At 46.3% G+C, this 12,752-nt stretch overlaps 1 protein-coding gene across 1 annotated transcript in view; it reads left to right on the forward strand.

Annotated features, from left to right (window-relative positions):
* Positions 1-12,752, forward strand: part of CACNA2D4 (calcium voltage-gated channel auxiliary subunit alpha2delta 4) — a 133,353-nt gene that overhangs the window by 64,281 nt on the left and 56,320 nt on the right. The window contains exon 26 of the mRNA XM_035903372.1: positions 1,364-1,444. Coding sequence (XP_035759265.1) covers positions 1,364-1,444 — 81 coding nt within the window. The remainder of the gene's footprint in view (positions 1-1,363; positions 1,445-12,752) is intronic.

A 12,752-nucleotide genomic window follows, 5' to 3' on the forward strand; every position in this document is an offset into this window, starting at 1 on the left:
GGAATGGCTGTAGGTCATCAGAATGATTCATCCAGGGCTCCTCCTTCTAGTGTCCAGAAGGAGAAGACAGCAGGAAAAGCTCTCCAAGTCAAGTAGAACTGTTCTTGCAGCCCGGATCTCTCATGTGATGGGTGTTTGGGTTTTCTGGTTTGTCTTTTTTTTTCTAGGGTTGCTAAGTGTATTTTGCTTATTTGTCCCATTCTAGGGAGAACAAAAAAATTCGGAGTTCACCATAAAAACATGATTAGGCTCAAGGCATGTGAGCATAAGTTGGCTGAGTATTTGCTTCACAAGGGCTTTACTATTTCTGACATCCTTGAGCAAGTTAAGTTAATCTGGCTTCAGTCCAAAAAAAAAAAAAAAGAGTGGCTAAACTGTGGTGGACACAGAATTGTGCTCAGGACACACTGGGTACCAACAAGAATGATGAAGGCAGAAATGGAAAGTGGTAACAAATACTGGAGTTCTTGGGAAGAAAAGAATCCCTGACCCCTCTGAGCAAGAGATTTCTGTACAGCACACAAGGAGGGAATCAGTTGCAGACTAAATTGATCATGGTGACCTTCAAACTGTCCCCTGGCAGTTCCAAAAGAGGTGCCCCAGCTGAGGCTTATCTAATCGATTTAAAAAAACACAGAAATGGAATTTGTCACATGGATAATTGCAGGCTGAAACAACTGCACTAACAAAGAGAGGGAAGGTGGGGTTCAGTTGCTTAAACCTATCCAGCCTTGCTATTTTAAATGCCCTGTGGGAGCTAAGAGATCTGCATGGGGCTGGCAGATGTGACACGGGACCTGCAGGAGACTTAAAGCAGCAGCTAAAGGGTAATCAGGAGACCCTGAGGGATAACAGAGTTTAGGCATCAAAGTCCCAGAAGACTTTGTTTCTAAAATGAAGTGCACCCTAGAAGTACCTGGAAGTGCTGTGTCTTGTCTCTCCCATTTGTAATGCTGGCCTGGCTTGGGTAACAGCTAGGTGTAAGCCTGGCCTTGGCTGGGCGAGAGTTGGTGTCAGAATTACCTGTCCTGCTTCTCCTCTGACTACAGAGTTTAGGAGGTGCAAAGAGAAACTTTATGTGCCCAAAATAGAGGAGGGCAGTCCTTTACATTTATTTTATGCTGACGATGCTACTTTTATCATGGGACATTATCTAGAAGAAAAAAAAAAATCTACTCATAGCCCCTTAGGTTGCTTATGTGTCTTGAAAGATGCAGTCCTCCAAAGTCTTTGATTTTTCAGGGTTCAGCCATTATGTACACACTGGCCTGGATGTGAAAATGTGTGAGCAAGTTGCTCCCGCTGTGTTTTACTCCTCTCTGGTGGTAAGCTAACCAAGCCTTCTGTATTTGTGTCTTGACAGAGGGAGGTGGCCTACCAAAAGTGGTGACAGTGAGCACGGCTGTGGCTGTGGCTGTGGATGGGAAGATGGGTATTGCTGCAGGTAGGACATTCTGGTTTCTCTTTTTGTCTTGAAAGAAATGGTTGCATCTTGTATTGAGAGTGGGAGCTGAGAGCTGTTAGCTTGTCACTCAAGGGAAATGATGGGAGCTGCAATAGCTTGTGATGTTGAAAACTAGGCTAAACAGAGAACGTTAGAACAGGTACTGAATGGCTGATAGGCTTTTGAAAGGGAAACTGGCTGTTTGAATGGAAACTTCCCATCTTCAGTGCCAGTGAATTTGTGGATTGAAACTATTTCTCTGGAGCACGAGTAGGTTGAGAAGTCCATGCAGGTTTTGAACTGTTTGCAGGAGACTCTTTTGGTTTTGGAAGACCAGCATGTTCACGCATCTCCATTTAACAAAACAAAGCAACATTAATCAATAATGCTGGCATCGTATCCAACTTAAATGCTCTGTGTAGGAGTATTGGGATCAGAGAAGATGTAGCATAGCGGAATTTTTTTTTAGGCCTGGAAGCATTGACTAAGGGAAGAGGTTGCCAGAACAGATAATGGAGTAATTATCACCAGAAAGATACCGAGATGCAAAGCTGCTTGTGAAAGGATCATTAGTGTTAATGGAGTCCTGTATGGTGGAAGGAATGACCGAGTGGAATAGATACCAAGCTATGACTTTGTTACAGGAGTATCCAGCAGAGAGAAGTCCATATTAGCAGATACCTTCAGACTGAGAGTCTGCCATTGCTTTTGCCTAGGCTGGGTGGGATAAATGAATGGTCTTCAACACTACTGGTCAATAAAACTATGGCAGTTTAACTTCATCTGATGAAGCTTTCCTTAAGTTCCAGGCTTTCAGTAAGTTCCAGTTGAGAGTGGTACTCTTTAAGTATCACCTGGGCATTGAGAAAGTACTTATAAACTGAAGGAGGGGTGTTACGAAATGGCACTTTTCACTTATATACCACTGTTTTAAGCCCAAAGCCAGAAAATTATTATGAAGTCTGTCCGGAGACCTCTGTGAAATAGAGATGGTTCCGGTAAAGTTCATGTTGAATAGATGCTTGGGTCATAGAAACTGCTCTCGAAACTGATACTAGCTGGCACTGTTATGAATATACCCAGCAGAGAATGAAATAGCATTGAAACTATACCAGGGGTCTCTGTGCAGCACTGGAGCATTTTTCTAAGCATGAATTTGGGAGGAGAAAAAAACATTTTAAAAAAAAAAAGCCTGTTTTTCTTGCTTCTTTTCCTTCCCTTTCCTGACCTGTGAGTTAGAGCACAGGCACACAAGCAGTTCATCTGACACTCAGTATAAATAGAAGGAAGGAAACTTCTGGCTGGAAGAGCTGGAGCAAGAACAAGTGGCAGGAGGATCTGCCCCTGACGGAGCCATTTCTCTTCTGTCAGCAGTACTTACCACAACCTCTGTGGAGCTTTCCACCCCTCAGTTATGCTGAATGCTGAATCAACTGTCTGTGGACATGCTGTGAAGAGGCAGGATCCTCTGCAGAGGGAAGAGGAGGGTAGAGAAAGCAGGAGAGGACAGGGAAAGAAATCGATGTTGAAACAGTAACAATTAGGTAAAATTTCTGTCACTTGCGGACGTGATTCAGAACAAACCAGCTTCCTCACTGGTAACCACAGAAGTTGAGACACAGAAATGAATTCTCAATTGCTTGCATTCCTTAAAGGTATCACGGCCCCTGTTGCTAGCAGGCATGTTATGTCATCTGACCACAAGCATCTTCTGCTTGCTTCCACACATGGTACGTTCAGCTGAGTGTTCCTTATTACCTCTTTCTTATGCATTGAGGAAAACTACCCATATGTCATCTGAAGTATGGGCTGCAGGGCAGCACCGAGAGGAATTAATTCTCCCAAAGGGTCCAAAATCCTTCAGGCCCCCAGCTGTAGCCCCCATTGACTTCAGTGGGAGTGCAAGGGTTTGCTGATGTATGTCCCATCCGCTGGCTTGGACATAGGTTTGCAACACATTCGGGGGGGTTTCAGGAAGCAAAAAGGCACTATTTTACCATCTGCTTTGTTTCTAGTAGTGACTAGGTTCGTCATCTGAGTCTCTCATAATACCAGTTGTGGTTTTAAAAAAAACCAAAACCAAAAAAACCAAACAAACCATTGTGGTCACACTACCTATTGCACTACTGTTTGATCTTGAGCCTAGCAGCTTTGAGAGTAAGGGTGTAGGTCTCTCTTCATCTCCCCCTCACACTAATATAATCATCCTGAGCGGCTAGGACCTGACTCTAGGGGACTTCACCCTGCAGCGGAGGCTGCAGCACAAATGATGCTGGGCAGTGCTGTAATATCCTGGGTACAGAAGAGAGGTGAAGGAAGGGGAGTGAGGGGAGACACAGCAAGAGGCAATCAGAGCAGAATGGGATGCAGATTGCTGTTGTTATTGTTATTCTGATGGCATCAGCCCTCGGAGGGCTTTCATTTAGACTTTGGATACTACCAGAAGTCAGTTTGGTACCCAGCATTGGTTCCCAGAAAGCCAAATATCTGGGTAGTCTTGTAGTTTGTGGGTAAATGCTGTTACAGTTCTGTAAAAGGGGAACAACAGAGGCTTTTAATGTGCCCCTATAAAAGTGCAAGTGGTATGAACTGGCCTGTCATTCTGCCACTGATTGTTACTGTCACTTGTTTGACTTGATGGTGCTTGGGGGGGATTTGTAAGCACTCTGAAATGTTCACTATGCATGCAGTGAAAAATTAAGCTCTAGGATTTACAGCCATGCCTGTGGGGAGGGAGCACGCCCAGTGCCTCCATAGGGAGGACACCAGTGACAGGGAGTATTGGGCCCCTTTTCTTCTGGCAGCTGAATGGCAGTCTCCAGCCAAGGCGGAGAAAGGCGAACTGGTAAAATCAAATGTCCAGGAAGATGACACAGGCCTGGACACTGTCAGGGTGTGAGGGAGCAGTCAGCTGGGATTAGAGAGCAGCCAGGCTGGAGGGCTGAGGGCAGAGATGGAGGGGGAGTACGAGGGCCTCCTTCTTCCTGTTTCAATCTGGCTTGGCTCAGTAGGGAATCCCAGAAATCGTTTGGAAGGGAGACAGAGATGGTCCTCTCACCGTTAGAGGGGCTAGTCCACGCAAGGACAGGTGGGGAGGTGGCCAAATTCAGGAGGAAAAAGCGGTGTCCTCTGCCCTACCCTACCCTCTCCCTTTTCATCCATCCCTCTCCTTCCCCTGTAGGCCAAGCCCCCGTACCTGGGGCTCAAAGAGGGTGCACAAAGGGTTCAAGGTACCTGCAGGTCTCTCAGAGGACATGGTGGAGCCAAGGCAGGGTCCGCTTGTGCGAGCTGAGTTGGTGTGATCTCTTTGGCGGGAAGCCACACAGGCAAACCTACCCCTGGCTGGGCTATACCTGTTTTTTTGAATTAATAATATCCACCTGCTATACTGTGCTTTGGCACTTCAAAGCACTATGCAAACATTAAGTAATGCCTGGATGATTAATTATAATTAATTAAAGGCAGCTGTTCTCCTGGGATGTCAGTCCAGTACATCTGACGCACACTAACTTCGTTGGAAATTAGAAATAAGGAATTGTGATGGCACTCTCCCCAAGCCAAGTCCTGCCCCAGATAGCACTGTCATCTGCTCCCTCCCGTGAGTCAGTAGCCTGGGGCTTTCTGGCCCTCAGGGGGTGCACAGCAGAAATCACATGTAGCTGCTGACAGAAGCTTTTAGTGACTTAAAACCCCAGTGAAACTACCGGAATCTGCGCAGGAGTTTATCTGTCACTTTGGGCTGTGTATGACATCTCTTTCATTGCCTGATCTTCTTGCTGTTCGGCTTACATGGCTGCAAGCTGGCTGCCAGTCCCAACAGGGGCAGGTAGAGGGTTTCTTTCCATTAGGTTCCTTGCCGTGGTTGTTGTCTCAGGGATGGGAAATAGCCGATACCAGCAAAACCACAGGGCACGCACAGGCTCCCTGGTGCCTGATAAAAAAAACCCAAAACAGGCACTTGGGAGAAGCAGGTTTGTTTTATACAGTACCTCTCTTCTCTGTTTATATTGAATGTAACTGTTAGTTCTCATCTGCAGTGACTGGACCACAATGAAATCATCATCCCATGACACCAACAGTATATACAGATGTATTTGGGGAGAGTCCTAGGCAAGCTCAAACAAGGGTGAGAGAAGAGAAATGTTGTCTCATTTTACAGAGAGAGTTTTTGGCCACTGAGTTATTAAGGCCAGTCTTTTCAGAAGAGCTCTGTACTCACAGCAGGACCAGATTTTCAAAAAAGCTTAGATTTTTTTTTCAAAAGTATTTGAAATCAATCAGCCTGAAAAAGAGATAATGGAAAGTAATTTTGCCATTATACTGCTGGTTAAAATCCAACCTTTTATAAGTCTGACAGAAGCTCTTCATTTGAAAAATGATTACTGGCCAGCTTGATGTCTCTCCATCCTCTTCCTTGGTCCCCAATGTTGGCTACCTGCTGTCTGTTACCAGCAATCAGGGAGAGGAGGTGCAGGTGGCTTTTTCAGCAGTTCTGTTACTGTGGCATCTTTTCAAGCTAATCTACACACAATTCTGTGTTCCTACAGTTTTATTGCCTGGGTGGATAAAACATTTCAACCTCCTCTCTAGAAAGTGACAGTTGCACCTGTAGAAGCTGCTAAAATGCATGGGAATAAGCTACAATAGCATAAGCACCTTTTACATGGGAATAACTGCATCCAAGCTGGAGAATTAAAATTATTTTACTAGACTGGCTTGGCTTGGAAACAGCATAACATTACAGTACAAAACCTGAGAGCAGCTAGTCTCTTGAATGTGTGCTGAGGTATTCAGAAGGAATGCTGCCCCTCTTTTAATGCTGGAGGTTGTGCCGACATTGTCCCAGTGCAGGGACTTCTGTGAGCTCCCGAGGCATCACCCGGGTGCCTTTATGGAAATCACGGTCTCGCCCTCATCCAGTGGTAGCATGGGTAGAAAGAAGGAAGTCTCAACTCATTTCCAGTCCATCACCTGCTACGTCTGGTTTCTGCCTGATGCCATTCCCTCCTGGCAATACCCGAAGCCCAAGTAAGTTTCTCAGGCATCCCTTTGATCTGACAAAATGAGAGACATCTGAAGGGGCTGTTCCTTGGAGCTCAGTCACAGAAAGCGTTAGGGGTAATCAGTAAGGCAGAAATGCTGATGATTTTAGTGCTAACAGCAGCCATGCCTTCTCCACCTCTCAGGACATCTGTCTGGAGGCCATTAACAGTCAGTACACATTTGGCTGCCCTAAGCGTTGAGCCAATACTCCGCAGGCCAGGATATCAACATTACACAGTGCCGCTGGTGTGCCAAAACCAGTGTCGCTTGCGTCCTTCATCCATCCGTCTGCCTGCCTGCCATCCATTGCATTCTACTTTACATACTGAGTCTTGGGAGAGAGACCTGTAAGCATAAAGGCTGCTTTTTGGGGTGTTTCTTGGGCAGACACAAACTGTTCTATGAGCCAGACAAAAGTGAGGTAGTTGCCTTGTTATGCACCGGCTCTGATCTTACAAACTCTGCCATTTGCCAAGGTTTGGTATCAGTGCTGGGGCCACATGGTCCCCTGTTCAGAGCTGGTTATCATCCAGCCAAGTCAGTGAACAGGCAGAAAGAGCAAGCATCTGCCTGCAAAACTCCATATAGATGTCTCCATGCATAGACAGTACCTGGTGACAATGGGGTCAAATAAGTTTATTTTATCCTCAGAAGAACGCTAAAAATAGGTATGTGATATGTCTTCCATAGCATTCTGCCCACTTTGGCTGGACATTAGCAAATTCCTTTTCTTCCAGGGTGTATCTGCTGTCTGCATAGACTGTAAGATTGTGCTTCCTCCCTGTGTGTGTGAACAGCCTATTGCCTTGGGGATGAGCACTTGGCTGGGGGAAAAGCAAAGAAAATAGCCAATTCTGTAGAATAAGTATTTCCTTGTAGCCTCAGCTGAGTGCTGGAGTTGCATGCTGCACCACTTACCGGGAAAAAAACATTAAGTGAATCAACTCCCCTTTCCTCAGCCCATGTGGGCAGTGCTTCACCCAGCACAGGGCGAATGCCCCCACTGTGGGTGCGTGCCTGTGGCCAGACCCTGCCCTCACCTGCTTTTTTGGGGTATTTTCTCAACGGGACACCATAACAACTTATGGTGAGCAATGGGATTTCTCTTGTGGGGTCTGGTGAGGCATTTCTCCAGGACATCCCTAGTCCCAGAGCCTGTTCCAGGCTGGAGCTCCAGCCCAGGAGCCCATTCTTGCCTGTGTGTAGCAGAAATCTTCTAGCCTAAGGTTATCCATCACTGCTGCTTCTGTAGCTCCTCTGATTGCCATGGCTGTCACGCTTGAAGGGAAAAGAGCCCTTGACACTGGCTCGGGAAAGGCTTGCATATAGCTGGATTTTTTAGATTGGCACCCGGCGCCTTTGCCATGTTCCCTTTGCTTGCAAATTATTTGAAATCATTTTAATTCTGAGCCGAATTAGAGCAGTGCGCGAGTTGTCATGACAACCATTTCCTTGTGCTTTTTGGTCTGACTCATTGCAGACAATTACTCTCGCGCTCCAGGATTCACAGATGTGATAGGGGAAGAATCATGTGCTGGGCTTTCAACTTTTTTTTTTTTTGCTTTTAATTTCCTTCCCAGCCTCTCTTGCCTTAACTCCTACCTAGCCAGCATCAGCAGGGACCTGTGTCTCTGCCCGGGGCCACATGGCCCCATGGGAGTGCATTGCATGTAGAGTATGTGTAGATGCACGATGTGTGAGGGGATTTGTGTGCACGCCTGTGTATTTGCATACAGAGTTTCTCTGCAGTGCGCTGTGATACCTGTCTGCGTGTCTAACTAGGGGTGCACACGGATGCATATACTCACAGCGTGCTTTGCACTTATTTCTCTCTGTGGTGGGGCTGTGTACGCACATGTGTTTCCTGTGTATGCACACAGGTATGTACATGAGTGAACTGTGTGGACATGGAAGCGCACCCAGTGCGTAGAGTCTGTCAATATGCCCTGAGAGTTCAGGGGGACTGACAAACTGTGAGGGTCGTGAACGGGCCAGGATTTTCCATTTGGAAAATGTGTGAAGATCTACAGACTGCTAAGCAAGTGGCATTAACACCTCTGAGCAAGTAGGGTGCAAACCTAAATCTTGTGTGGTTGCAAGGCCAGTGCATTGCCTCATTCATGTGTGTCCCCCCACAAGAGCCCACATCTATTTAACGGTTGGGCTTGAGCTTAAAGGTCTTCTCCAGCCTAAACGGTTGTACAATTCTATGCATCTAAAGTACATGGAGGAAAGCAGTGTTGTCGATGCAAGGACCATAGTTTTAGCATAGGTATAATTGATGTCATGACCTGTGTTAGGACCTATATTTCAGCAGAAGGTAAAGTCATGTGAGAAGATGCTGAAAAGGATTACAGAAGCAGTCTGTAGATGTAGGGATGAAGGGGGTAAATAGTACAGCAGAGGAGATTATAGGAAGTGTCTTGTGAGATGGTTTGGCTTAAATTCAGCCAAGGCACAAGCAGGCAAGTTTAGCTGGGTGAGAACCACAGAAACTTAGCAGGTCTGAGGACAGCTCCAGTCTACTCCTAAGACACATTCCTTTCACCACCAAACTCAGCCTGTTTTCTTCCTGAGTTCCTCTTCTCCTGCCCTACCTATCCACTTAAGGCACAAATCTCCTCATCATAAGGCTATGTAATAGGCCAGCCCTTTCCTCTCATAAGACCTTTTGCTTCTCCTCCTTTCCATCACTGGAATAAAGAAATCCATTCATAGGACCATAGGATAATTCTGTTTGGAAGGCACCTCAGGAGGTCTCTAGACAGCTTCCTGCTCAAAGCAGGGTCAACTGTGAGATCAAACCGGTTTGCTTAGAGTTTTATTGCAATAATATTCCCAGAAATATTCCCTGTTCCTCCCTAATGCTCATATGCTGTGCTCTCACTGTCTGTACTGTGCAGAGGCTGTACTGATAGCCGTTCTCTTTTACTCTCCCTATCCTTGCTCTGTATGAGGATTATCAGCAAATCTTTATGCGGAGGTGCTGGATGCAGGGTAGTTTGCAGTGGGTATGGGCCCACTGTTGGATAGTGAGGCACGGAGGGTGTGAGAGGAGAGTTGGAAGGTGGCCGTCCTGCTTCTGCCTGTGGGAGAACTTGGCTGGGAGCCCTTGCTGGGAAGCCCTGGGAAGCACCAGGCTTTCCCAAGGCAGTGGAAGGCAGGGGAGAGATGCTGTGTGTGCAGGAGATAGGCAAGATGTGGATGATGCTGCCTGCCCAGGGCGTGTGGAGGGGTGGTCTGCTGCTGGCTCTTGGCACTGCTGTCACAGAAAACAGTGCAAAGTCTGGAGTGTGAGAAGGCAGCAGTTCAGTGTTCGGGGACACTGTGGAGCCCACGTTTCTGGGAGGAGTCAGTACATGGCAATGCCTGATTCTGTTGCCCTCCATCTGTCTGCCACCATGGGCAACTGCTTAGGCTCCATAAGCTGGCTCTGCAGAGAGCCTACGTGGAATGGAAAAAGAACAGACAGCAAAGCAAGCTGTGTCTTAGAGGTCAGGAAATGTAGGGATAAAGTGAGGATTGCTTACAAATCAAGCTGAGTTAGAGCTTGCAAAGGAGATTAAAACAAACAGCAAAAGATTCTTCAGCTATCTGGAAAAAAAAAAAAAGAGAATAAGTGAGGCCACTACTGGGCAATAAGAGTGAAGTCAAGATCAAGGAGACTGTAGTCTGAGCTAAAACCAAAGAGGGCTCTGCGCCCAAGTTATTGGTAAAGACAGCAATACTGTCCTTGGGGAAGGAAACAAGCTGACTACTGGGAATAAGCAGTTCAAGCTCCTTAGTGCACTCAGTGCTGGGCCTGGGTGTTCTTTAGTCCTGGCAGAGCTGGCATGTGGAAATACGGCCTTACAGCAAGGATTTTTTTTCACCTCTGCCCGCAGTGGTGACTCTGCACAGGCTGGAAAAGCGAAAATTCAGCAGTTAGGGTTAAGAAAGGGGGAGAAATAAATTTGTCAGTCTCAGACCTCTTAAGTGTGACCTCTGTAATGTTTGTAGCACTTCAGAGGAGATCTTGAAGGAAAGTATAATTATTATATTACCAAGCGGTTAGGGGAAAGGGAGTCAGGCAATATGAGTTTATCAATGCTAGATCATACCAGACTAACCCAATAGCTTTCTTTCAGATTATTGTTCTCCTGGAAGGCAAAAGAAATTCCAAATCTCTCAGCTCTGTATTTCAGTAAAGCACTTGATACAATGCCATGTAAGAAACAATTAGTTAAACTGGAGGAGATCAGGATAGGCAGAGGAGTTTTAAGCGGCAGGGATGTAGAAGTCAATCTGGGAAGATGTCAGCAGCAGGATCACCTATCAAAGTCTAGCAAAAGGTTATTTGTAGCACTCCCCCATGGTCAGCCATGGGATTAGTCTTTGGTGACATTAACCCGAGACCCCGACTCAGATAGTAATAGAGAGAGAAAGTGTCCTGATGATTCAACACTAGAAGGCATTGCTAGTACAGGGAAGGACTGGGATATTGTAGAGAAAGCCTTCTTTGACCTTGGCAGGAGTACCAGAAACAGAATGAATTTCAGTAGTACGACAGACAAGGTCATATGCTTGAGAACTAATATTAGAAATCTTTTGTAAGCTGGGAACTCTGTGAGATCTGGCAGAGAGCACAGCAAGCAGGACTAGAGGCAGCCCTTGTCTTCTGGGAACTGTTGGGCCCATTTTCCCAAGTCTCAGTGAGGATCCTCGGTGTAGGCTGTATTGCCCCCTAATGCCCACATAAAATTCAGGGAACCTTTGTCGTCTGTCAAGTTCCATCCCAAGATCCTTGCCGAAAGGCAGCCAGGTAGACTCATTGGTAAACATATCCTGAAAAAGCTCAGGAGAAAAATGTTGATAACTTCTGCATTAGGTGATGGTAGGATGATGGCGAGTGATAGTGTGATGCGGTTGTGGACAAAGCAAATGTTGTCCTAGAACGTACCTGGAGAGGTGTTCCCAGTGGGGCTGGGGATGCATTGGCGCTCCTATCCAAAGTTCTGTGAGACCTCTCCTCTAGTTTGTGTTACAGTTTTGGCTAAAGGAATATAGGCTGAGACAGGTACAGGCAGGACAGAAAGCTGAATAGAGGAAAGGGAAGCCTGACTTCTTGAGAGGAGTCTGGGAGTACCCAGCTTGTTTAACCATATGCAACCATGGCTGAAGCAGATAGGATTGCTGTAATAAATGCATCTTGGAGGAAATGCTTAAGCTAAAGCACATGGCTTGTATGAAGCCAGTGTAGTATAGATAGGCCATGAAAATATTTAGGGTGGAATACTAGAAGAAGGTCTCTAGCTGCTAGGGGTAATGCATCTTAAGCCAGAATCTGAGGTAGAAAGACAAATGGGTTTAAGCTGGAGCTTGAAAAGTCAGTAAGAAGGTGGTGGTGCCTTGGGTAGAAAGAGATGAGACTCTGCTAGCCTGCCTCCATCACAGGGAACAGCTGAAGTCCCCCGAACAGCACTCTCCATTCACTGCAGTACTCCCTTCGGGTACAAGGCTGGGCCTTTTTACCACATAGTTATCACACTCCATGATTTTAGTCATGACTGAATAAAAATATGCTTGGTAATGCAACTGAAAGCCCCAGCACAGCACCTGGAAGGCCAGAAGTTAGGGCTGACTTAAACCCCTCTCTCAGCCTTTGACAGTGTGGTGGTTTCTCTTGATTGATTTCAGTTTTGTAAAGTAGAGAAGACTGAGCGGAGAAGCCCCTGGTTATGATAACAAGCCTTTAAAAAGCAGATGGGGATGTGGGGGCTGGCGTGTTTTGTGGCAGCTGAGAAGTGACAGTTGAGGAGATCAGAGAAGGGAGAATCTGAAAAGCAGCTGGTCAGAGGCAGTCGCTGAAAAGGGATGATCAGGCACAAGAGGATGAAAATAAGGGGGAGAGAGAAGGAATAACTGGGGAACCAGACATTTATGTCCGGTGGGAGAGATGTGAAAGATAACCGTATGAGACCATGAGTGGATGAGAAAGTGGAGACTGTGAGAAGGGGACTATCAGTTTAAATAAAGGGCTAGATTTTTCTCTTGCCGAGAATTGCATAAATCTGGAGACTCTTCTTTAAAATCCAGTGGATTTATACTACTATAAAGGTGGTTACGAGTGGGATCAGAACCACTTTCCTGTAATCCGGCTCCCGCAAAATGACTTATTAGGGTTTTGCCCTAGTGTTTCCATATGCCTCCATCTTTAAGGTAGGAACAATGTTCACACAGCTTAGCGAGTGTGCTGCGAGACATTGTTTGATGGGAGGGAGTAGGG

This window comes from Egretta garzetta, unplaced genomic scaffold (genome assembly GCF_000687185.1).
Source record: "Egretta garzetta isolate BGI_Z169 unplaced genomic scaffold, ASM68718v1 scaffold511, whole genome shotgun sequence".
NCBI lineage: Eukaryota > Metazoa > Chordata > Aves > Pelecaniformes > Ardeidae > Egretta > Egretta garzetta.